Source organism: Trachypithecus francoisi, unplaced genomic scaffold, assembly GCF_009764315.1.
Source record: "Trachypithecus francoisi isolate TF-2019V2 unplaced genomic scaffold, Tfra_2.0 Lachesis_group4, whole genome shotgun sequence".
NCBI lineage: Eukaryota > Metazoa > Chordata > Mammalia > Primates > Cercopithecidae > Trachypithecus > Trachypithecus francoisi.
In genome coordinates this window covers 97,487,079-97,511,346 of record NW_022681469.1, presented here as the reverse complement: position 1 = coordinate 97,511,346, position 24,268 = coordinate 97,487,079, and the positions used below count along the sequence as shown (strand labels likewise).

The 24,268-nt window shown below is 41.2% G+C and overlaps 1 protein-coding gene across 1 annotated transcript; it reads left to right on the top strand.

The window, feature by feature from the left end:
- The first annotated feature begins 15,730 nt into the window (after positions 1 to 15,730).
- On the top strand, positions 15,731 to 23,443 carry LOC117072978. The gene is made up of 4 exons (XM_033193477.1): positions 15,731 to 16,125; positions 17,136 to 17,197; positions 20,531 to 20,664; positions 22,409 to 23,443. Exons 1-4 carry the CDS (start codon positions 16,114 to 16,116, stop codon positions 22,543 to 22,545), a joined length of 345 nt encoding a protein of 114 aa, XP_033049368.1. The 5' UTR covers positions 15,731 to 16,113; the 3' UTR covers positions 22,546 to 23,443.
- The last annotated feature ends 825 nt before the right edge of the window (positions 23,444 to 24,268 follow it).

The following is a 24,268-nucleotide window of genomic DNA, read 5'->3' as shown; positions in this document are numbered from 1 at the left end:
GTTAAGAGAGAATATCATTTTTCTCTTGCAACACACACGCCTACCCCTTCATCATACATTCTCCGACTTCTGACTCTGTCTTTCCACTATTACAGAAATCTGCTTATTTGACACAATCTTCTGAATGCCGCCTTTCCCTCCCAATTTTTGGGGTTCCTATTGTGTACTTTGTCCTTACTGGTTGTTCAGAGCTTGCCTCTTGGCTTCTCTAAATGTTGAGAGGACACAGTTACGGCTTTGTGAAACTGGGCCCCCCAGTGGAGCCACAGTGGTGGCCCAAGCTGGAGGTGGGGCTGGTTCTGGGCTGTGACTGAGGAACTGGTACTAGAAGAGGCCTGAAATTCCTATGCGTACAAACTTGCCCCAGTTACCTTAAGCCTCCTGAAAGCTGCCCGTGTGATTATTTTAACCTGATTTCACTGGAGCTTGCTAGATTTTCCTTGCTGATTTTACTGGATGTGGTCAAGGTGAGAGTTAGGAGTAAAGACAAAGAGACGCAAATCCCCTTTCCTGGTGCCCCTCACACCAACCTGGGAGCTACACAGCTCTGCAGCATGGAGCAGAAAATTCCTTAGCCTTGATTGTTTCTATGTTCATTGGAATTATAAAATGGAGAGCGATTGTAAGTTCTGAGACAGGATCTAGATTCTGCATCTGAAGATTGGTACTACTGCTTGCATTTCTAGATTGACTTGTTATGACCTCATAACTTCACCAGAGTTTCCCTAGGGACACTATTCCCTGCCAAGTATGTCTCACTAGGTATGATAATTTGCCCCAAAGCTGTGGAAAACTAGAAAAGGACAGATAAAGAATTCACCAATGTAAGTCAAGCCTAGGCTGATATTTATTGGATTCATAAGGCTGAATTACTGACAAAAAGAGGGGAAATAAGCAGAATTGTCAGTGCCGTTAATACTGTGTGCCAAAGGGCAGAGGCACTTCTACAGCTGGAGAGGACAATAAAAAACATAAGCACATGAAGGACTGAAGAGACTCAGTCACCTCTGGCCAGTGTGGCTCAAATAAATCTATACGAGACCCCAAACTTGAGACCTGATAAATGTGCCACTTCATTTCTCTGAGCTGTGGAGTCCGTATGGGGCCAAACATGTCAACATTTCAGACCACATCATTTCTGATTTTAGAATTTTTCCAAACAGAGTGGGTATTAAAACCCCAAATCTTGCATGCAAGAAGAACACTTCTGTGGATTACCAAGCAAAATGTTCAGCTGCCCATGACTGCAGAGCAGGAAGACAATACAGGCATTTACAGGCTGGGCCTCCTGGAATCCTCGTTGAGAAGTGTTGGATGGAGGAGCCTCCATGGACGGCTGCCCACCTCCCGTCCCCAGTCCCAGACCCCACTCTTCTTTCAAATATCACACGTCAACAGAAGCAGAAGGCTGCTTGCTTTCTCTGAATGAGAAAAATAGCCTCAGATTTTGTGATTTGTATGGAGCAGGGAATTTAAAAATTTTAAGTTTAATTTCTTATTATTTACCCTCATGAAGTATTTTGGAATCAATCCACATTCAGCTCCCCTCCTATTTCTTACCCCTTCCTGAGTGGTGCATAATGTTTAGGTCTGGAACAGTTTCAAAACACATGAAGAACTTACTTCTACCGAGCCACTTGGTTTTCAATCATAAATGTCAACATACATAATATACGTAGCACTGTCTCGCATAACACAATTAGAATGTGTAAATACAAGGTCTCTCAGTTAAATCAACTGCGTGAACAAATATACTATTGAATGTTTTACATACGTGCATCTTTAAAAATCATAAACATGCACATCTGTTTAAGTTTTGTGTCTACAAAGTTCACACACAAGTAAAAGTTGGTGGTATTATTTTCTCTACCCAAAATGTTTAAAAAGTATGTGTGTTTGTATATGTAGAAAATTCAGTCTAAAAACCATATATGTTTCCATCCATATATATGTAAAGTTAAATTACCCATCTTACTTGGCATTTACATCACATCCTTTGTGAACAATATCCTTAAAGGTTGGTTGTTATCGTTTATACTGTGCCTGCTGAGATCTGCTAAATATAATTGCGATTTTGAGGGATTAAGGTAAAACCAGATCTCTGGTGCAAGCTTAGACCACACCCTCCTCTGAGCCAACTCTGTGAAGCAGGCTGGGAAGCAGCAGTCACATGAGGTGAGTGGGGACTCAGTGACACCAAAGGCTGCCTCTTCCGGTAAATATTAGTACATCCTGGACACACTGCTGAGAGCTGCCAGTCACACTGCCATTTCCATGGCAGCTGTGGGGCCTGCAGAGGCCAACTTTCTGTCAGGCAGCTCAGCACACAAGCTCAGAAGCTGGGTGTGGAAGGGAAGATGTTTTAATTCTCACATCTATTTCATTAAAGTCAACACATTTTGTGGGTGCCAGTTTCTAGCATGCTGCAAAGTAATCAGCACTTTAAAAAATGTTTGAAGAAGTTGGGATTTGGTAACCATTCTAAACAAACCAGGACCACACCACAAACACATTGGTATTGGGGCCCCTATATGCAAAGTGACCTCATGTGCAAGAGGGAAGCGATCTCATGGATCCTAATCCACCGCTGCAAATACCCAGAAACCCTCGGGGCTTACATTCATGAGCCTGAGGCCCAAGCACCCTCCATCTCTCATTCACTCTTCAATGAAAAGAGTAAATTAAACAAATATATATTATTGCAGCAATAGGATGTCCTATGGTAGTGGGTCATGCACTAATCTCTTGGTCCATAAGACCCAGGGAGGCTGTGATTTGCTCAAAGTCAGAGAAGGGTATAGAATCAGGGTCCAGTAACCTTTTAAAATTTTAATTAACATTTGTTTTGAGCAATTTTCAGTTTACAGAAAAAATTGAACCAAAAGTACATAGAGTTCTCATACATCCCCTCTTCCACCCACCCCAAATTCCCCTGTTTTTACTATCTGGCATTAGTGTGGTACATTCGTTACAATTGATGAGCCAATATTGACATATTATTAACTAAAGTTCATAGTTTACATCAGGGTTCATTCTCTGTGTTGTACATCCTATGGGTTTGACAAATATATAATGACACATATCTGCCATTATAGTATGGGGCGGAATAGTTCCACTGCCCTAAAAATCCTCTGCCTCTTCATCCTACTCTTCCTGTAACTGCTGACAACCATGGGTCTTTTTACAGTCTCCACAGTTTTGCTTTTTCCCAAATGTCATATAGTTGAAGTCACACAGTATGTAGCTTCTTTCTTTCTTAGTTCTTCTAAGATGAACTTCTTTCACTTAGCAGTATGCATTTAAGTTTCCTCCAGGTCTCTTGGTGGCTTGATAGCTCGTTTCATCACTGAATAATATTCCATCATATGGTTGTACTGGTTTGATTTATTTACATATAGAAGGACATCTTGGTTGCTTGCAAGTGTTGGCAGTCATGAATAAAGCTGCTATTACTGTAGCGCATTCTTTCCACGTGGACTCAACGTCAAATGTCAAGACTTTGTAAAATTGATTCCTAACAATGGTTGCATTTGGCAATGTTTGGGCCTCATCAAACCTTTCCAGTATTATCTGCCCTGTGTAAACTCTGCTTCTAAAAGACTCCTCTATTCCATCTCTGAACCATCCCTAATGTAAGACACCCATTCCAGAGTTGTTCTTCTATTCATATCCTTTTATCTTACTTAGAATGTTTTTTTTTTCTTTAGTTTTCCAATCTGTATCCTACTCATCCAGGCATGTTCACATCCTGCCTCTGCTGTGGCAGTCTTCCCTAGATTCCCACAATTTTAAGGCAAAAACTCTAGAAAGAAAATGGGAGGAAAGGGAAGTGAGTAATTTACGTTCTCAATGACAAAATCCCCTCAACATGGAGAAGAGCAGTCAGACAGATGTGCTTCGAATCCTTGCTCCACTACCTTACTGGCTCTGTGCCCTTAGGCAAGTTACTTAACGTCTTGAAGTTCGGTTTTTCCATCTATAAAACGGGTTGAACACTATCAACATTTTGAGTTACTGTGAAGATCTATGTAAAGTGCTCAGAGTCCTTTCTGACACCAATAAATGATGATGCTCTCCTCTTGTTCCACTTACTCCTTCTTATCACTATCATCTCCAAATCCAGAAATGATCTATCCCTCTTCTGCATCCTCCCAGCCTTCTGTGTGTGTCCTTTTCATGTCTCCAAACTGGAATATATGCATGTGGGGCTGCTTAACCCCTTTGGCATGGACAGTGCCAGGGGCAGGCTTTTTGTGTGTATTCCTTTTCATTTTAAATAGGTGAGGTTACACAGCACTAACCCCTGTGTTTGTAGAACCCTGTTCCAGCTACCCTCTTTCTGTCTGTGTGGGTAACATCCCTAAATACACTTTTTTTTCTGGGACAGGAGAATGCTCCTGTTGGATGTTCAAACTGTTTCTGAAATAGGGAGAGGACTGTCAATTTCGGTGGGGAGTTGGGGATGTCTGAGAATTTGTGGCTAGGGTGCCCTGTGTTTTTCTTTCAATTACTCATGGCTGAGGATCCAGTTGGAAGATAAATCAGACCCTTCTGCCTTCTCTCTCTAGTTTTGTATCCTCATTTCAGGCTAATGCTGGGAAAGGAAATTGAGAGGAAAGCCTAGCTTTGAAACCACATGATGAGTTTTATTGAGGCAAGAAAGTTATAACTGTGTTAAGATTACAAAACAAATAACTTCTGTGTAAGTGACCTCCCACCAATCTGGTGATATCTGAGAGTAGCAAATGTAGAAACAGCGCAGTGTTATTTACGCACCTTTCCTAATCACTGTGGGACCTGGGATCTCCGGGAATCATTGAGTCTGTCTTTTGTGCAGGGCACATAATTGGTTTTGGGTTTTATAGTACAGGCCAGCAAACCTTTTTTGTCATGGGCCAGATAGTAAATATTTAGGCTTTGGGGGCCATATAGTCTCTGTCAAGATTAATCTGCTGCTGGCCGGGCGCGGTGGCTCAAGCCTGTAATCCCAGCACTTTGGGAGGCCGAGACGGGCGGATCACGAGGTCAGGAGATCGAGACCATCCTGGCTAACATGATGAAACCCCGTCTCTACTAAAAAATACAAAAAACTAGCCGGGCGACGTGGCGGGCGCCTGTAGTCCCAGCTGCTTGGGAGGCTGAGGCAGGAGAATGGCGTAAACCCAGGAGGCGGAGCTTGCAGTGAGCCGAGATCCGGCCACTGCACTCCAGCCTGAGCGGCAGAGCGAGACTCCGTCTCAAAAAAAAAAAAAAAAAGATTAATCTGCTGCTATATTGCAAAAGTAACAATGGCCAATATGTAAACAAGCGGGTGTGGATGGATCCCAGTAAAATTTTATTTATCAACATTAAATTTACATTTCACATAATTTTCTTGGGTCACAAATAATGTTCATTTTGTTTTCCTCTCAACTATTTAAAAATGTAACAAGCAGTCATAGCTTGTTGGCTGTACAAAAGTAGGTGGCAGATGCATTAAGCTGTAGGTTGCTGGTCCCCACCTTCCAATATCATAGGGAAAACTGGCTTAGGCAGAATTGGGGTGAATCAGGTATAATTTTTTGGTGGGGTGAAGGGAAAATGATGTAAGAGGAATTTGATACCCCTTTGTCTCATTGCTTTCATTCTGAACATTAACCCATAGATTGATCATGTCACCTCAAACTAAATTGATCGTTAGTGCAGTATTTCTCAGCATTGGCATTATTGACATTTTGAGCAAGATAATTCTTTGCCGAGGTGGGGGGTGGCGGTAGGGATGGGGTTCTTTGCATTGTAGGTTTAGTACCATCCCTGACCTCCACTTACTAGATGCCAGTAGCCCCTCTCCTCTCTGCAGTTTGATGACCAAACACAGCTCCAGACATTGCCATGCACCCAGCTGAGAACCACTAAGCTAGTGAAACAGTCTCAGAATGACAGGAAATTCAGCAAACCCTTAGCAACCAACTAACTGGGATGGAGGAGAAGCACGCATGTATGTGTGTGCACTTGTGCATGTGCACGGGTATCTCCAGACAGGGCAGTCTTCTCTGGATTCCCACAATTTTCAGGCAAATCTGGAAAGAATATGGGAGGAAAGAGAAGGGAGTAATTTACCTTCTCAATGACAAAAGTGTAATCACAAATAATGCATTCCCTGAAGGGGGCACTCCCTCAGGGAAGACTCCAGTCCAGTCATTAGCAGGGTGTTTCTAATTATCAAATAATCAAGTCAGGCTCCACAGTGAGTAAACAGGGCTCCAGGCTTTTAATAAGGCCTTTATTGTGTGATTACCCTTTGAATACCAATTAAAAGTTCTTCTGTTTTTAGTAGGGGACAAATATTTCATTCTTTCTATGAAAAAGAAACCTCAGTAGGAATTGAATCATTTCACTTCCTTAGCAATACAGACAAAAAAGATAAAGAAAGGAGAAAAAACATGTCTTTTTTTAAGGAGGCAATGGAATGCTTGAATTCAAAGAAAAAGCTGCATGTACTGCTTTAACCTGAGTTTTCAGTTTGTTTGTTTGTTTTTTTGAGATGGAGTCTTGCTCTGTCACCCAGACTGGAGTGCACAATCTCAGGTCACTGCAACCTCCACCTCCTGGGCTCAAGTGATTCTTCTGCCTCAGCCTCCTGAGTAGCTGGGATTATAAGCACATGCCACCGCGCCCAGCTAATTTTTGTATTTTTAGTAGAGATGGAGTTTCACCATGTCACCCAGGCTGGTCTTGAACTCCTGACCTCAGGTGATCCACCCGCCTTGGCCTCCCTGGGTTTTCAGTTATTAATAGAAAATGTTGAACTGAGAACTGCGGTAGTGAAGAGACTGGAGATTATTCACAGCGTGGCCTTCAGGGTATTATGAAATGCTGTCTATGATAGATATTGTATTGAGAACTTATTTGAACACACAGGAAAGCATGGACTGACTGAGACAGTTGGCATGGCTTTTTACCATTCTGTACTGGTTCTTAGTAATTGCAGATGAAACTGACATAGAGATGAGTAAGTAGCAGTTTAGCCACAGAGACAAGTAAATGCCATTTGATTTTCATACTGCGGCAGATATCTAGGAACAAAAGTCAAGGTTCCTCTATTTGCCAAGAGTCTCCCCACTCAGAGCCACCCCTTGGAAAACCAAAATTTAAAACTGAACTAAAATAATCAAAACACCCTGTGATCCTGTGAAGGAAATTAATCAGAATCACCCAAGTGGGTAACTGTTCCTTCTTCACTCATTTGCCACAAATCAGCTTGTTTTTATTTGCCTCAGAACTCCCATTAAATAAAATTTGTCTTGTAGCCCACAGATCATTTCCCATGACCAAAACACAGATCTGTCTTCTTTTCCTACCAAAGAATCTGAGCTATGTTTCTTTTCAACAAATCCCTATTCCCTGACCCATATTCTACATTTCCCCATGTTTTGTCTACTTGTCTTCTGATTCCAGCTGTGTCATTTTAGTTATCACGCCTTTGTGTCTCAGGACAAACATCGTAGAGTGGGAGCGAGTCAAGGATGCTGACGACACGACATTTACCCAAACTGGGCAGCTACATGCCGGCATCCTAACCAATGACCTCCACCCACGCACTGTTGACAGGAGCATTTTTTCTCCTAATGCATATTTTAGTCTTGATTGACCATCAACCATATGACAGGGTTGTCCTGTGGGCAAGTTTATTATTAACAGCTCACAGCTGGAGTTACAATAACTACACACGGCTTTGACATTGCACTAATTGACCAAGACACGTCTGAGAACAAGACACAGAAAGTGGCCATTTCAAATTACTTCAAGCACAAATGGAGGGTTTACTGGGAAACACCAGTTTCAGATTAGAGGTTTCTATATGTTGAGACCAAATCGGTGTGGGTAGAGGGGCTGGCTAGAGAAGGGGAAAGCAAAGTTGATAAGTCATGCAAAGGCTTATTTTGAGCCTCCATTAGATTCCTATTTCTATAAATTATTTTAAACAGATCCCTGTTGATGAGAAAGAAACCACTGCACTTAAGTGGAATTAATCCTGAATTTTTAAGTGCTCAGACAATTAAATCACTAAATTCATCGGGTGCCTTCCGTTGATATTTCCCTGTCTAATCCTGCTGTCACAGGCGAGGCTGGGCGAGGTCTAAGAACAGTGTGTGCTCTGATGGCTACATCACTTAGTATGAGGGTCAAAGAAGACGAGTTTGGAGGGGACCTGGGTTTGTCTGTACCTGTGAGTGGAGTGATGGGGGCAGGGACACTAGCTAGGGATTATGCATGAGTTAACTGGCTACCGCTGGCTCCTCTAGGGGAAGGCTCCTGAAAAGTTATGAAATGTGAATAGGCTGTCTGTGCATCTCTCAGTAAATTTCTTTCTCAGATGTTTCCAGCTAGGGCGACTCGATTGAGAAATGACTGGGAGAGAACAGAGGATAAAGCCAATGAGCTCAGTGTCTTATAAATCAGCCGCACCGAACTGAACTGGAACTGCCAAACTGTGGCAAAACCTGCTGCTGTGCAAGCTTGTGAGGCTTTTCAAAAACAAACCTAACCCTCGCCTGGCTCTCTAGATGGGAGAGGGCTTAATTAAAGTTCTCAGAGGAGTGAGGAATGGAAAAAGAAATATGGTTTGCTCAGAAAATAAAAAAGAACAAACTCAAGGGAGCCCATATGTGACATGTCCCAATTCTGACTTGGCTCAGGCACAGGATTACAAGTGGGGCCATGCAAAATAGCTAAGTGCTGTCATTAGTAAATCCTGCCTAGAGGTCCAGTATTACTCTGTGCTCCAAAGCAAAACTAACCAAATAACCCTGAATTCTCCCAATAATGTTACCCCTATTTTATGGATGAGGAGACTGAGGCACAGCAAAGGTGAGTCCTTTGCCCAAGGTCATATAGCTCCATAGATGGAAGAGCTAAATAGGATTTGAAACTATGAAGTCTGGCACCGGAATCCATGCTCCCAACCACCATGCCATCAGTCTCTCTTTGGGGACATCACAGACCCTAAGTTAATAACCCCTGCTCTAGGCAATAGAGCAGTAGGCAGGTCTGATCCTGACACTTGGTTTTCTGAGAGTCCTGCTCAGACGTTCTGTGTCTCAAGTGTATCCAGCGTCTAGATTTGTGCCTATGATTCTTAACTACCTATACTCGTCTGGGGTTATGTTAGTGCCTTCCACCGCCCGAGTCTTTATACCAAATGCTGAAAATCAGCTTTGAATTTGGAAGCATAGGATTTGGGAGGAAGACTCACTGAGGTTTCCCATGGCAATTGTAAGTCTGCCAGATTGCATTGTCTCCATCCATGTGAAGGTGTGAAGGTCACCCCCTTGTGCACCAGAAAACAAGGCCTGTGTATCAGGCCTGAAGTTGCATTACTGTTGCTAGGGAGACCATAATTGAATTTCCTGAATTACACACAGTGCGATATAATGTTGAATAGCCATATTTATTTGCCTTCTAGGCCCTATGGCATCTGTTGTTTAGTTCACAAAGCTCCTATTGACTGAAGGAGGGGTTTGTTGATCCAGAAAGCCGTGATGGGCCCATGAGGCAGTGGGAGCTGGAGGACTCCTGGGTAGGGCTGAGAATTCTCATCTAGTTCAGCAATCACCAGCCAAATGGCCTGGCACAGGAATATCCGTGGAGACAGCCTGAGACTCTGGCGTGAAGTTGATCCCTCTCTTTCCTGATGTTCTCACTTCTTGATTCAGGGGAAGAAAGAGATGGTGTGGGAAATTGGTGGTATGGAAAAAGAGGGATAGCAGGAAGGAGGCGAAGGGGGTTGGTTAGAGACAAGTGGTGGAAGAGGGTTGGAGGGCTATGGACAGAGCTCATGTGTCCAGTTCAAAGGCACAGGGGTGAACATGAGGCAGTGTCCAGGGATGGGCATGACTTGGAGCATGGATACACAGGTGAATGAGACACAGTCCAGCCCTTGAGGAGTTCACCACTGGTTGGTTCCCTAGATACTTAAATGTTATAAGAACTTCACATGCAGAGAACTGTTGGAAGGAGAGGAAGGGTCCCTTAGCTTTGATGGGCAGGTTGGAAAAGATCTGTGGATTTGGTGATGGTGAAGGTGAGCTCTTAAAAGATGAATAGGAATTCAGTGGGTGATTGGCTTATTGAGCTCAGGAAATAGTGTAGTTAAAAACACAAGCATAGAGGGGGCAAAAACCTCAGATGCTGGGTATTCTCTGAACCTGCCGTCTCCAGTGACCCTGGTGTACCCTGAAACCCCAGAAGTTTTCAGGCATAGGCAACCCAGATGACTGTGAACCAAAAAGTCAGTCAGTCACAGGCCCTCGCCTGCAGTTCCCTGCCTGACCAACCTGTCCCCGCTTCACCCACAGAGCTGCAGAGGGCAGCATGGTGGCCTTCCCCTTGTCGAAGCAGGTAGGCCAGGGAGCCCAAGGGGGCAATGACAGTCCTGGATGGTAACCACATGACCAGGTATGAAGGAAAGAGAGTTGATGGCTTGGAAGTCAAGAGTCCATTCCGTAGTAGTTTGAATTTCATTAAAAAAATTTTTTTTCCCTAAAACTTCTCAAAATATTTGCTGGCATTGCCACTCCTAAGTTAGCAAACGAATGGGTGACTTCTCTGGAGCAGAGGAACAAAGGAAGAGAGCAAAGGAAGGAGAAGGGTAGGGAATTGGGCTTCATACAGGAACTCACTGAGGCACAGAACCCTATCTTTTGGAACAGAGCCGCAGAGCCGCGACAGAAGCGGGTTTTGCCGCCTGAAGTTCATGAGTGTTTCAATTAGAAATCAGTTCTAATTGAGGCATTGGAGCTCTCTAACCCATCATAGTGTGGAGTGATTTCTTGTCTGGCTTCAATTTGGTTGTTTCAATTACTGAGGTAATAATATAGTCACACCTCCATTACTCCAAGGTATGCTTCTTCTTAATTTATCTTTGTATTCACCATTGGACTTTCCAGATAATCTGTTTTTAGTGTTGTTCAGTCGACCCTGCTGAAGAAGGTGTTTAGAAATATTTTCTTCCAAAATAATAAGAGGAAAAAGAAATGACTTCTTCCCTTTATTTATTTTATTTACTTATTTATTTATTTGTTTTGAGATGGTGTCTCACTCTTGTCCCCCAGGCTGGAGTGCAGTGGCGCGATCTCGGCTCACTGCAATCTCCACCTCCCGGCTTCAAGCCATTCTCCTGCCTCAGCCTCCCAAGTAGCTGGGACTACAGGTGCCCACCACCATGCCCGGCTAATTTTTGTATTACTAGTAGAGACAGGGTTTCACCATATTGGCTAGACTGGTCTCAAACTCCTGACCTCAGGTGATCCGCCCGCCTGGGCCTCCCGAAGTGCTGGGATTATAGGTGTGAGCCACCATGCCTGGCCTCTTCTCCCTATTTTTAAGCTTTTTGTTAGATAAATGTCAAGAATTCATCCACAGTGGAGAGCATGGCACCGAGAACCCACATGTGCCCGTCATCCAGCCTTCATGGCAGCTCAAGGCTGATCTGATTTCCTCTCTCCCCAAGCCCTCTCCCTCGTTCTTCCATGGCCTACCACCCCCATCCGCTGGATTGTTTTGAAGCAAATACCAGAAATCATGTCGTTTTATTTATAAATCCTTCAGTATGTATCTCGATAAGGACTTTAAAAAATGTGTCATTACCATGCTGTCATCACACCTAAAACATAGGATTGCGTTTCCAGTCAGTTTTAAAATTTCCGCAGTTAATTAGTCAATGTCCATTTACTAATAAGCAGGACAAACCTATACACTGGATTTGGTTGTTGTGTCTCTTAAATATATTTTAATCTATAGCTTCCCTTTCCTGCTGGCTTTTTTCCTTGCAATTTATTTGTTTAAAAAACTAAGTTATTTGCACTGTAGAGTTTGCCACATTCTGAATTTATTAATTTCTAGTAAAATGATACATCTAGGGGACCATATTTAATAGCTGTGAAACCATTAGGTGAAAGGCCAACAGGAAATATATTGGATAAGGCCGATAATACCGGAGCCCTCGGGTCAATCCTAACATTCCCGAACAATCTGATGTGTACATTACCTCCTAGAGTGAATTCTTACCCAAAAATTTAACTTGAAACTGATTGAGCCTATAGTTCTCAAAACCACTTTATAGAAAATACAAGGACAGAAAAGAAAATCACATGATAGGCTTCCCCCACTTATTTTAACGTGGCAAGCATTTATTTCAAATTTCCTTGGTTACTCTGTTATTAACAGGCAGTATATTGTAATGTTTTCCCCAAAGGTTACTGAGGACTAAGGTGTATCTCTTCCTCACGAAATTGACTCAGACTGCTGTAATTCTGTGGTCCTTTTGCCTGGTTTTTGTAGATTTTCATCTACTTCTAATGAGGACTGACTGTACTGTAACAATTTTCACATGCCTCAGTGACCTTCCTCCTTGGTCTTCCTCCTCCACCTTAGGCCCTGTGCAAAGGTTTTTTCCACTTTGCTGTGGATGGAGAAACTGAACATCTATCTTTGTAAAACTTGTAAAGGTTAAATAGCTCTCAGTGAAAGCTAAATAATGGCTTCTGTTAGTAAACACACGAATATTAGTGACAAGACTTTAGCGAGAATCCATTGTGATTTTTTGCTTTTTTCCTAATTCTTGATTGCAGTCTGAACAGCAGAAGTATCTGGATAGATGAGATATAACCCTGGTGTTGCTAAACTGATCACGTTGGATAGAAAGTTCGGTCATAACATGCAACAGTAAGCCGTAGCTGTGCATAGGAAAGGTGGAAAAATTCTGAGTTAACAAAACCCAGGAGTGCACACAATCCTGAAAATCCTACAGGAATGTAACCTAGATGAGATCATTAAGGATAAACAGATGCCACACTTCACTTCCTGACACGTCACATTCTATGGGTCCTGCTCGGCCATTCTGTCCATCACTATTGGCATCACCTTCTTCTTAAAACATCCTCTTCCTATGGATTCCATGACCTGACATTCTAATTTTCTCCCACCTCTTGGGACTCTCCCCAGTCTCCTTCCTGGCTCATTCTCCTCTTGCTTACCATTGAATACTGGAGAATTTCAAGGCTTGATACACTGCCCTCTTCTCCTTCACATTCTACACCCTCCCTCCATGACCTCATCCATACTCATGGTTTTAATTATTATCTATATGCTGGTGACACTTAAATTTATATCTCTAGCTTAGGCTCTCCTCCGAGCTCCCAATCATAAATCCCATGGCCTATTCCACATCTCGACTTGGCCATCTCACAGCACTTCAAACTCTGCATGTCCAAACACTGAACTCATGCCTTCTTCCTCAAACCTGTTCCTCCCCCAGCATTCCACCTCAGTAAACAGCAGCACCATCCAAGATGAGCAAATCAGACACTTGGCAGCACCCTGGACACCTCCCTCCCGCTCACTGCCATATTCAGTGAATCAGTAAAGTGCTGTTAATTCTCATTTCCAAATCTAGCCACGTCTCTTCATCTTCACAAATGCCACCGTAGTCCGAGCTCTCACAGTCCCATTCCTAGGTTACCTGGAGAGCTTCCTACTCTCCCCACATCCTCTCTGTGTCCAACCTATTCTGCAGCCAGGAGCCTTTAAAAAATATATAAATCTGCTTATAACTTCATTATCTTCCCGGTGCCTTGAAAAAAAAAGACCAAAATCCTGGCTTACATGGCCCTATGTTATCTGGATTCTACCTCCTTCACCAGCCTCATTTCACAACCTTCTTCTTGTTCTCTGGGATCTACTCATCCTGGTCCTCAGGTCAGGCCTCAGGACCTTTGCACATGCAGTTGCCTCTGGTAGGATTGCTTTCTTCTCTTGACCTGGTTAATTTCTATGTGTCTTTCTGAACTTACTTCTTTTAGGAAGTAAAAGAAGTACTTTTACCTTTTACAGACTACCAGCTGCTGGTAGGTCTTCCTAATGTCATGTTCACAGACCTCATTCTTTATGATTGAACCAGCTTTACAGGTGCAGAAACAGAAATGTTAAGTAACTTGCTTGGGGGTCCAGGTAGTGGCTTTGTGAAAACACACTGGATCATTTTTACTTTAATAGCAGCTACATCTCTTCTCAACGATTAGAGTTCTGTGTCAAGTTTTGGTTTCTAAAGGATGTGTAGATGCTGGAATGAGCTGAGAGAAAAGAAACATGCTAATTAAAAGGTAGATGAGTAGGACCTTTGAAGAAAGAGCAAAGGAGGTGGGGATTGTTTAATATGGTGTGGGGACATGGGAAGAAACCCAGATTTAGAGTTTTCAAGTTTGGGGAGGTTATTACAGCAGAGATGGCAATAAAAATACTTTTTGACTGGCCACGGGGTACAAAAGATGATATTTCTAATCTCTATAAAGATGAGAAATTGTAGCTGGAGGGGGTTTGGTTTCACAAAAGAAAGGGTGATTAGAGATTTGAACAAGACACAGAGTTAGTTTCTAGAATGTCTTTTTGCAGATGTGATTAAAAGCAGGATCAATAACCTTCTAATTCACCTGGTGGCTCAGACATTGACCTATTTCAGGCAGGGAGCTGGGCCTGCTGACCTCCTGAGGTTGTTTGAATGAATGACTGACTGACTGACTGAATGAATGAATGAATGAGAAAGTGAAACTTGCCATCTGTCACAGGCTACATTGTGCTTCTGCCCTGCCTGGCATGATAAAAGAAATACTGAGTGGCACGCATCCCTAAGGTTTCCTCAGCTGATCACACTCAGGTGGCCTTATCTGCTGCCCAGGTGTTTCCATTTATCGCTGATAAACTGTCTGCCGAGAGTCAGCGTTGGGGTAAGAGGTGAGGGAATGAGTGGAGGGGAGGGTAATACCCCAGATGTTTTCCAAGAAGGCAGGAGAAAGTTATTCCTCAGTACTAATACATTTCGTCATCCTATCTGCCTGCAGATGTTAAATTTGGGAACACTTCCAGGTTCTCTTTTTGCTCTTAAAATAAAATAAGTTGTGTATTTAAAAACATCCAGGACCCAGTCTTCCCTGGGGATGTATCTCTTTTGCATATGGATGAAGCTTTGGGGACTTAAGGGGATCTTAAATTTTACTGGCTGTGTTTCTTCCAGTCTCACCAGTCCTGTTGGGTTTCTCTGTCGGAAGCCAGGAAAAATGAAGATAATCATTTCTGAATACCTACTGTGTGTCATACAAAATTAAATCACCATGGCAATACTGCAAGGGCCATATTAACACTCATTTTACACTTGGGGAGTTCACCCAAAAATTGTCATTTCTCCAAGTTCACAAAAGCGCTAAGTAGCCAAACCTGGTTCAAACCCAGGTCTGTGTAACTTCAAATAATAACAGCAACATTTTGAGAGCTTTCTAGTGTCCCAGTCACTCATTAAATCCTACGGAGGAGGCATTATTAGGTCCCTTTGAAGGTAAGGAAACTGAGGCATAGGTCATCTAGCTAGTAAATGCAGAGTAGAGAGTCAAAGCCCCAGCAACCTGGCTTCAGAGCTTATGACCCTGTACTGATTTCCATCCCCTTTCAACACTGCATAGAGAGCTTGGGTTGCCTGGATGCAAGCTTTAGTTAAATGATCTCAGCTTCAGTATCTCAAGGAAGAAACCTTTCTTCCCTGTGTTGTCTTATCTTTCCATTGATCTTCTGTTGTGGGAGTAGCTGCAGGCTCCCCACCCTGTGAGAGCTTTCACATGCCAAGTCATTGGCTACAGGTGGCGAGGTTGTGGCTCCAGTTCAAGTCTCTCCCCTGGAGTTGGATGTTCCAGAAAGGACACTCAGTTCTTCAGGGCTGTCTCTGTGGTCCAGGCTTTGATCTGGGAAAGGTTGCGCCTCATTGCAGAGTTGAAGCTATCTCCCTGCTTTGTTTACATGAACGCCCTTCCAGGACTCTGTCTGCTTTTGGGGTGGACGTGCCCTGCCAAAAACTCCAGCTCTCCATGCTGGCTGTGTGGCCAGCATACCTCCTGCCTTTTCAACGATTCCTCTGCCCTGGAGAGCGAGCGGTGTCTCATAACAGTTTGGAAACTACAAAAGTTTCCCTGGCAGGATGAATGATGGACTCGGTAACATGTTTTTGCCTTTTGGAGTTGCCCTCCAATTTTTCCAGGCTTGATTCTGTAAATCATTTCATCTTGTAAAAATACTGGGCTGTGAGCACAGATGATCTCAAAGGTGAGGATTATTTGAAACTCCATTTGAAAATCTATCCTCCTTTCAACAGATTATTCTTGTGAATAAAAATTTTCTTGTGAGCATGCCAGTACACAGGTAGCTAGGGCCTTTGAGAGGAAGTAGAATATGCTTCTGCTCCAAGAGGCTTTGGAAAAAGCAACTTGTCTATATATTGACAACTAATTTATCATCGAAAACGTTAGGCCTGCTCTCTGCAAGTGCTCCTAGGGAAGTGTTGGGGGATGAAGTGGGGAAAACTCTGAAATGTCTTGAAAGATATGTCAAACCCATAAACCTGAAAATGTCATTTAGAATATTCTGTTGCTTTCTGCCATCCCAAGGAGATGGAAATCTACTGTGGTTTTCAAGATAGGTTAAGGTTATGTAACTCACAGAGTTGGAAGAACATTTTGGGCAATGATTTGAAGTATTGCATGTTGTAGTTTTTGCTCATTTTTCCCTTTTTCCAACAATGAGAGAGAATCAGTTGAAGGCAGGCTGTGACAGAGAAGGTCCAGCAATCTAAGTTGATGGATGATATCAGAGAGGAAGCTTCTTTGACATCTGTGCTCTTTAACTCGCTGACCGAAGAGTAGCCCACATGCAATTACCATATGCTTTTGAAATGAACATTCGTGAATGTTAGAAATTATCTTGCTGGTTTTTGGAGTGAAGGCAAATGTGCCTACTTTTTAGCCATACTTAGGAGACCTAACTCATTTTTTAGAGTATCTGCAATTTAGTGGGATCCAATGAATTAAAGAAAAGTACCCAAATATTCTATTTAAAATTTTGTTTAGATATGAAATTCTTTCATCACGCTATACCCTAGAAAGGTAATTTCATAAAGTGTATTAGTAATGTTGTAATGATTAAAACTGATCACAAAGTGATATAAACAGATTAGCTTGGGGAGAGAAAAGAAGACCTGAAAATCTTCTATATGTTTGGGAAGCATTAAAAAAAATGACATTTCATTTAACTCTCACAAAATTTTTTCTTTTTTGCAGATGAGGAAACAGAAGCTTGGAGATGTGAGTAAACATTTCCAAGGTCCTGCAGCTAATCAGTGGCCGAGCTTGTGAAGAAACCCATAGCTTTCCAACTCTGAAACTGACGCTCCTTAGATTCACCAGGCTACCTCACTTACTGCCTAAGTGAAATCATCATGGAGGGCTCCTTGTCCACCTCTTTGCAATGACCCTAAGGATCTGAGACATAGCTACCTCTCAACAAAGGCAATAACATCACATCTAGGAGGGGCAGTAGATTGATTCTTGAATTAGGCTGCTTGAGCTAGTACTCTCGCTCTGCTCTTCACATGCTATGTGGCTTGGGGGCAAATTACTGAAATCCTTTGTACTTCAGTTCCCTAATCTGGGGGAAAAAAAACTGTGGATAATACGTATACCTAACTCACAGGTTTTGTGAGAATTAAATGAAATGGCAAGTGGTTTGCCTAAGGCCTGGAAAAAATAATTATTCAATATGTCTATACATTTTCTCATTTTATTTGGAGCTTGCATCATGTTTAGTTATTCGTTTCTTTAGCAGAAAGTCTCCCAGAAAAAAGCATGCAGGTTTCTTAGGAGAGGAAAAAATAAATGCTTGTGAGCACAATTAGATATACCAAGGAAGATGTAGGTAACCCAATGGGAGAGCATTGTTAAGGTGGCTGATCATGCTTTCTTGTTTTTGTTTTTTCCCAAACAAATTAGAGATTCCAAATTAAAGAGCAAGACTAGAACAAAGGTGAAAATTATGAAAAATTTCTGTGAAGCCCAATGCTCTATAGTAACCAGTTAGCAAAAAGCTATTGAGGAGAAAGGAACCAGACTAACGCAATGTCTTTTTGTTATAGTTAATTCCATCACTGTGATTACCACCAGCATATTTTCAAAAAAGAGAATATTTAAGAGACTCACTTCTGTTAAAAGTTGGGTGCTATATAGTCTCAAAAGTGAGCTATGAAACCCTGTCTCAAGCTAGAAAAAACAAGTTCACTGTCTTGTGAGAATATTCTAAAAAAAAATTTTTTTAAAAACCTGTTTCTTGCTAATTATTTGATTTACATTGAACATTTTGAATTTTCCATTATGTGAAGGGTCTAAAGTCTTTTGCCAAGAACAATGAAAATGGTGGAAAGGAAAAAAAAAACACACACACACACACACAAAACACCCTTTGTATAAGTTTCACCAATTTCTGCACAATTAGAATACATATTAGTTTTTCTTGCATCAATAGAAAACATGTTTTCTTGCATCAATAGAAAACATGCTGATGGAGGGAATCTATTCTGGATATGTCAAAATAGGACCTTTCCCAAACAACTCAGACCATTTAAAATTGCTCCTTAAAATAGAAGCCTATTTTTCCCTTTTAGATTTTGCTGTTCAGGGGTGGAGCTCATGACCATGCTCCCTCTATGACACTGCATTTTTAGGGACATTTTATTAAGCATTTCACCTTCAGTGGTGATAGCATCCCTTGCTGTTTGGGAGGTGGGGTGGGATTGATGAAAATAAAGGTTAGCCCTTCCTGATCTCCCTGGGGGCCATGTTGTCTCAGTTTTGATCATTTCCCCCAAATTAAGATTTCTGCATAAACCCCCCGTGTCTGTGTTTGGCTGGCAGTTTTATGGCTGACCAAATTGTGCACTGGCCGCTGTTCTGGTTGGCTGAATGTTTATACAGGCTGTTAATCAGATCGTGGAGGGGGCTGTGGATATGGGGACTGTCTGTGAGCCGGAGCGGTCCTGTTTGCTGTCGTGTGCAAGGGCCTGCACTTTGTTACTACAAATTACATAATGACATGTTACATTTCAAAGTGTATTTTTACTTCAGGGAAAATTAAACCAATAAACAAACAACCCTGGTGGAAAAAAAAAGAAAAAAAGAAAACAAAGAAAAAATAAGATCCCTGGTTTCCAGATCTTCCTCTTCGAAAAGGTTCTTAATTAAATTGTAGCTATAAACAAATCTTTGTTTTATTGCAAAGAGAGCAATTGTGTATAGAAGCTATTTTTAAAAATTAGGATGTGAACATTTGCCGGACAAGGGTCTGGTCCGTGTTACGTATTTTATGATCTGTACAAAATGAAAAGGCAAGCTTGTGTGGTGATGGTAGATTTTCAATTTTTGATTGCTAATCCCTCTCAAATGTTGCTCCTGCCTTGCTTGAATAGAGCCTGTAAACACAGGAATTACCTTAATTTTTCCAGGTACTGATTCAAGCAAAACTGCTTAGCATAAGCATGAAATTGCCAACTCTGAATTTTTAGTCATGTAGAAAATCAGTTCTTGTCTTCATACTATCTGCATTTTAGGAACTTTGAAATTGTTAAAAAACAAAACCAAACCAACCCTCTAACTCAACTTCCAAACTTCTCACTGCACACTTATGCAACATTAATTCTTCTCTGTAAGCTGTTGAAATTAAGTATATGTTCAGGATCCAAGTTTATAATGGTACCCCTCTGTGTAGTAGTTACACTCATATGTTATTGAAATATGCGTGTATGTACTTGTACAAAAGTTTTTTGGAATAAACTATATTATCAAAAGAGAATGTGTTTTCACTCTCTTCTGTCTAGTTGAGTGGAGTCCTGAGAATAAGGACACCTATTAAGCTGCATTTTGTATGAGTTATTTGATCAAATCAGCTCTACCCAAGATCTGCTGTTATCAGAACCATTTGGCCTGGAATTCCTGGGTTTGTTCAGGTGTTTGGCTGCTACTAGGAAAAGCAGCAGCCCAGGAAATGGTTGGGTGAAAGAGGGCCCCTATTATATTTTAAAAACACCCGCTGATGCTCACGTTTCTTAGGCAAAATTACGATGTGACTTACAATAATTTATTAGTACAATCCACAAAATGAGAAATCACAAGATCAAATGAAATAGACAGTCTAAGTCTTCCCGTTCAGTTTATTTATTTTTAAATTCAGGATGTTTAAAAAGAAACCTTTTCCCCTTAAATCTTAGAAATAAATAAAGGGGTTTTGAATCTTCAGTTAAAATGTCAGATTTCAGCAATGAATGGAAAAAAGAAAGGGTAGCAAAGTAAAGGACAGATACATAGTGGAGATTTTTGTGACTAAAAAGGGATCATTTGAGGCAATGCTATTCGCTGGCAAAGAATGCTTTCCCTATCTCATCTTGGATTCTTGACGGTTCTGTTTGAATAATTATCTTAGATTACTTTATTGCTTATGATGGTATTCAACCCTGTCCCAAATTGACCATCCACTTTTCAAGTGGTTGTGTTTTTGACTTCTGTCTGAGACATTCTGATGGGGCTTGACCTTGACTTTAGAGTGAGCAGAAAAGACCACCAGATTTTTTTCACTGCTGCTTCAACTTTCCTTTTCATTCTCTTGGATTGAATGCTCTCAATTTCCCCAGGCTGACAACTTCTTTCCTCTGCCTATTTTGCCATCCATGTCATGGTTTGTGTCAAGGCTCTAGGAGAAGTCTACCATCAGCACCACAGCTCCTGTGCACAAATCCAGAATGCCAGACTGAAGGCAGAAGGAAGGGTAAAAGTTCAATTCTCAGATGGCAATTCAGATTTAGAAAACAGAATGAGAAAGAGCAGTGGGGTCCATCTCTCCTCGACGATGAATTCATGTCTTAAATCGTATCTGCATCTATTTCTTTCTATCTACCATCCATCCATCCATCTTTGCTTCTTTCTTCTTTCTCTTTCTCTTTCTTTCTCTCCCACCTTCCTTCTCTTCCTTCTTCCTTCCTTATCATAAACAAAACTAGTACTAATGCAGAAGTCTGATATTAGACTTTAAAAATGAGTACTACTACTCTTCTTCTTTTTTTTTTTTGAGAGAGCTGGTGATTTTCTTCCTTGCTCAGCATTAACTGTCTTGCTGTCTTATGATACTTATCTTTAATGTGGCATATCAGAGAACCTCTTTGAAAATGTTACGGCTTAATATGGCTCAGGGAAATAAAAGCCCACTTTAAAAAAAAGGCAAAATAAAGCTTTCTGATATGGACCTCACAGATAATTTTTGAGAAGGTCCACTTTCATATGCATGTAAATCTGTTTAGAAATGTTTTAAATTTTAAAGCATGCATACACATATAAAACTCATTTATGTGTTTTTAAAGGCTGTTTAAAATTTTAAAGCATATATAGAGAGCAAGAGAGGGGCTCAATATGCATCATAATAGCATGAGAACTGAAAAATGAAAGTTTACTTGCAAATTTAACTGGCTTTGCAATGCAACAGACTAAACAAGTGACATTTTATACAATGTATATGTTTATAATAGAAGTGCAGCATGCCGGTGTGCTATTTGGATCATTTTCCTGGTTGAACGAACAAGCTCACAGGTTCACCATTTAATACTTGTTCTCTTAAAAACATGAAACTTATTTTGAAAATATTGGCTTAAATGGGCATTATTAAGTCTTTATCAGTTCTAAGCATTTCAGCCTTTTGCATCCAGAAATTTCTCAATCTGACAGAATAAGAAATGCATTTACATGGCCTAAGCTCTTAAATTGTCCTTTTCAATTAATGCCCCATCATGGAGCAATCTGGAAACCATTACTCAGTAACTCTTCATTATAATTGCTTGCAGCTGAGTATCCAGCCCTTGGTAATATAAGAATAAAAGAAAACTCAGTTAGTAACAAGTGCAATTGATTCCATTCAGAATTCCCTTGGTGCTTTGCCATGTTTGGCCTGCATAAGAGGAAACACGAGGGTTTTTTTTTTTTTTTTTTCTTCTGGGGCCAGGAAATGAATTGGCAGACATAAGATGGTTTGTGTGGTGTGTGCCTTCATTTTTCAGCTGGTCCTTGTTAAAAATGAGACGGTGGGACTCCTGCTTTCTTCACCACTGGCTACATTTTTTTGGAGGGCTTTTCTGGTAATAGATAAAACCACAAAACTTCAATTTGCTGCAAACTAACAGCATCCAGAAACTGTCACCTTCTGTAGTCATGGCCGATCCTGGGACTTACTACTGCTAAGGAGTGGGCTTTAGAATTTTATCCACTTCTACCTTGGTCCTGACTTTATGAGAGCAGAGTCCCTGGTGCATTCTGTACAGGTGGAGAGTGTTTATGTGTTTGGAGGCTATCAATCACCAACTCCAGAAATGTAAAGATCTAAATTATGATAGATGAAAATGTGAAAATGTGATGTGGTAAACTAACCACTCCGCCAACCGTGTTCCCCTTCCTGCCCATGAAAATCAAGGATCTGGCTTTTTAAAATGGTGAAGGGAAATGTTCTTATCACCCATTCCTGTCAGAGATGATGCGGCTCATTGCTGATGCTGAGTTCCAATGTCCAGTGCTAGAGTTCCCCTGGATTCTGAGCACTAGGGGCTGGACTGTGGGACCATCAGTTCATAACATCCTGTCCCTGCTCCCTGCTATAGATGACTGAGGCCAGGTGACAAGGACACTTAACTTCATAAATTAAAAATGTGTAAATTATAAAATGAATTTTTAATTATAGAATGAATTGATGTTCAGCAAAGAAAGTTGAATGTAATAAAACTCTCATTTAATTATTTCCATTATTTGCTTTCATCATCAAAGGGAAAAAACATCTCTCTGAAGTTAAAACATCTCTCTGAAGTTCATTTTGATTTATTGTAGAAAGAAGATTGGAAAATCTCCCACGACCAAGGAAAATTATGAAAAATATTTCTGATATTTTGTCTACGCATTTTATTTTTGAGGGTGTTTTTTAGATTAGTGTGACTATTTTGTATTTCCTACCCTGTTATAAACTTTTAAAAAATTGCTCCTACAGTTATCATTAAGCACATAATTTTAAATTCCTAATCAGCGTTCTTAAACAAGAGAGAAGCACTCTCATACCCCTAGAACAAGAAGAACAAAAGAAGGAGGAAAAATCTTGACCTCTGGAAGATCCAGGATGGCACGTGCGAGGCACTGACACAGCATCCGCCGGCATCACCGACTCTCCTGGAACCCAGAAGCCCCACTTCCCAGGCTTGGAAACCCTGCAACAATGAAAAGGAACCACAAACAAGCCATAAGGAAGAGAATTTTTCTATTAAAAAATAAATACAAATGCATCCTTAGAAGCAGGTTTCATGAGGACAGGGAGAATCGGGTTTTGTGTGTGCCTGATTTCGTTTTTCTGTCTAAAAGATACAAAACAATCAACTGAGTTAACTTGAACTTACAAAGATTAAAAATAATCAATTCCTGTTACTATTTTCAGTTTTTCCCCAGTTTTACTTCTTTAGGTATGAAGAAATACAGCCGATTAAAACCTGGATTAATAAAAAACCTTTCATTAACTTTTAGAAGGTATGTGATAATGAAATCAGTGTATGTCCAATAACCTTGTCCAGTGACTATGAATTCAGGTCAATTAATCAGTGATTCTCAACCTCAGGATGAGCTTGGGGGTGGGAGTGGGATGGAGGTGAAGCCTGCACTTAGTGAAGAAGATGTATCTAGTATCGTAGATGTCTATGTTTGAAGTAATCAAACCCCAAACTCTGGGGGACTCTGGTCCAGGCCTTTGGCCAAAGGTGCGTACAGCCACAGGCATGTCCTCCAGTCTTCCTTATGAAGGCTTCCTTGATCCTTTAAGGGAACCCTTCATGGATGGGTCATATTCCTTCATAAATCAGGCAGGCCTGTCTGCCCAGTTATCTGGGCTGTTTACAGGACCTTTTCTTTGTTTCAGATTTTCAGCACTTTTATTCAAATGCTTTCTTCTTGTCCTCCTGAGGACAAGCAATTCTCCCTTTTCCAATCAATCAACAGATATTTCTTGAGGTCTGATTAAGAGGAATTTCCACAATTGTTCAATGCTGCTGTTTAGTAATGTCTGTGGCCAGTCTGCCTAAGACCAAATTCTTGGATCTGAATGACTTCAAAAATCTTCTTTCAATGAACATTACATCTAATAATGTTGAGTAATTTAAACTGCTGGGAAAAGACCATAGTTTTATAAGAAGATGAGGTAGATTATTACTTTTCGCCATAGATTGAATTTATTTTATCTGTATTCCTAGTTATATGTTCTTATTTTTACTTTTATCTACTTATATTCTTAGAGATAGAGTCTCACTCTGTTGTCCAGTAGGTAAAGTGGTACTCACAGGAGGCCATAGCTCACTAGC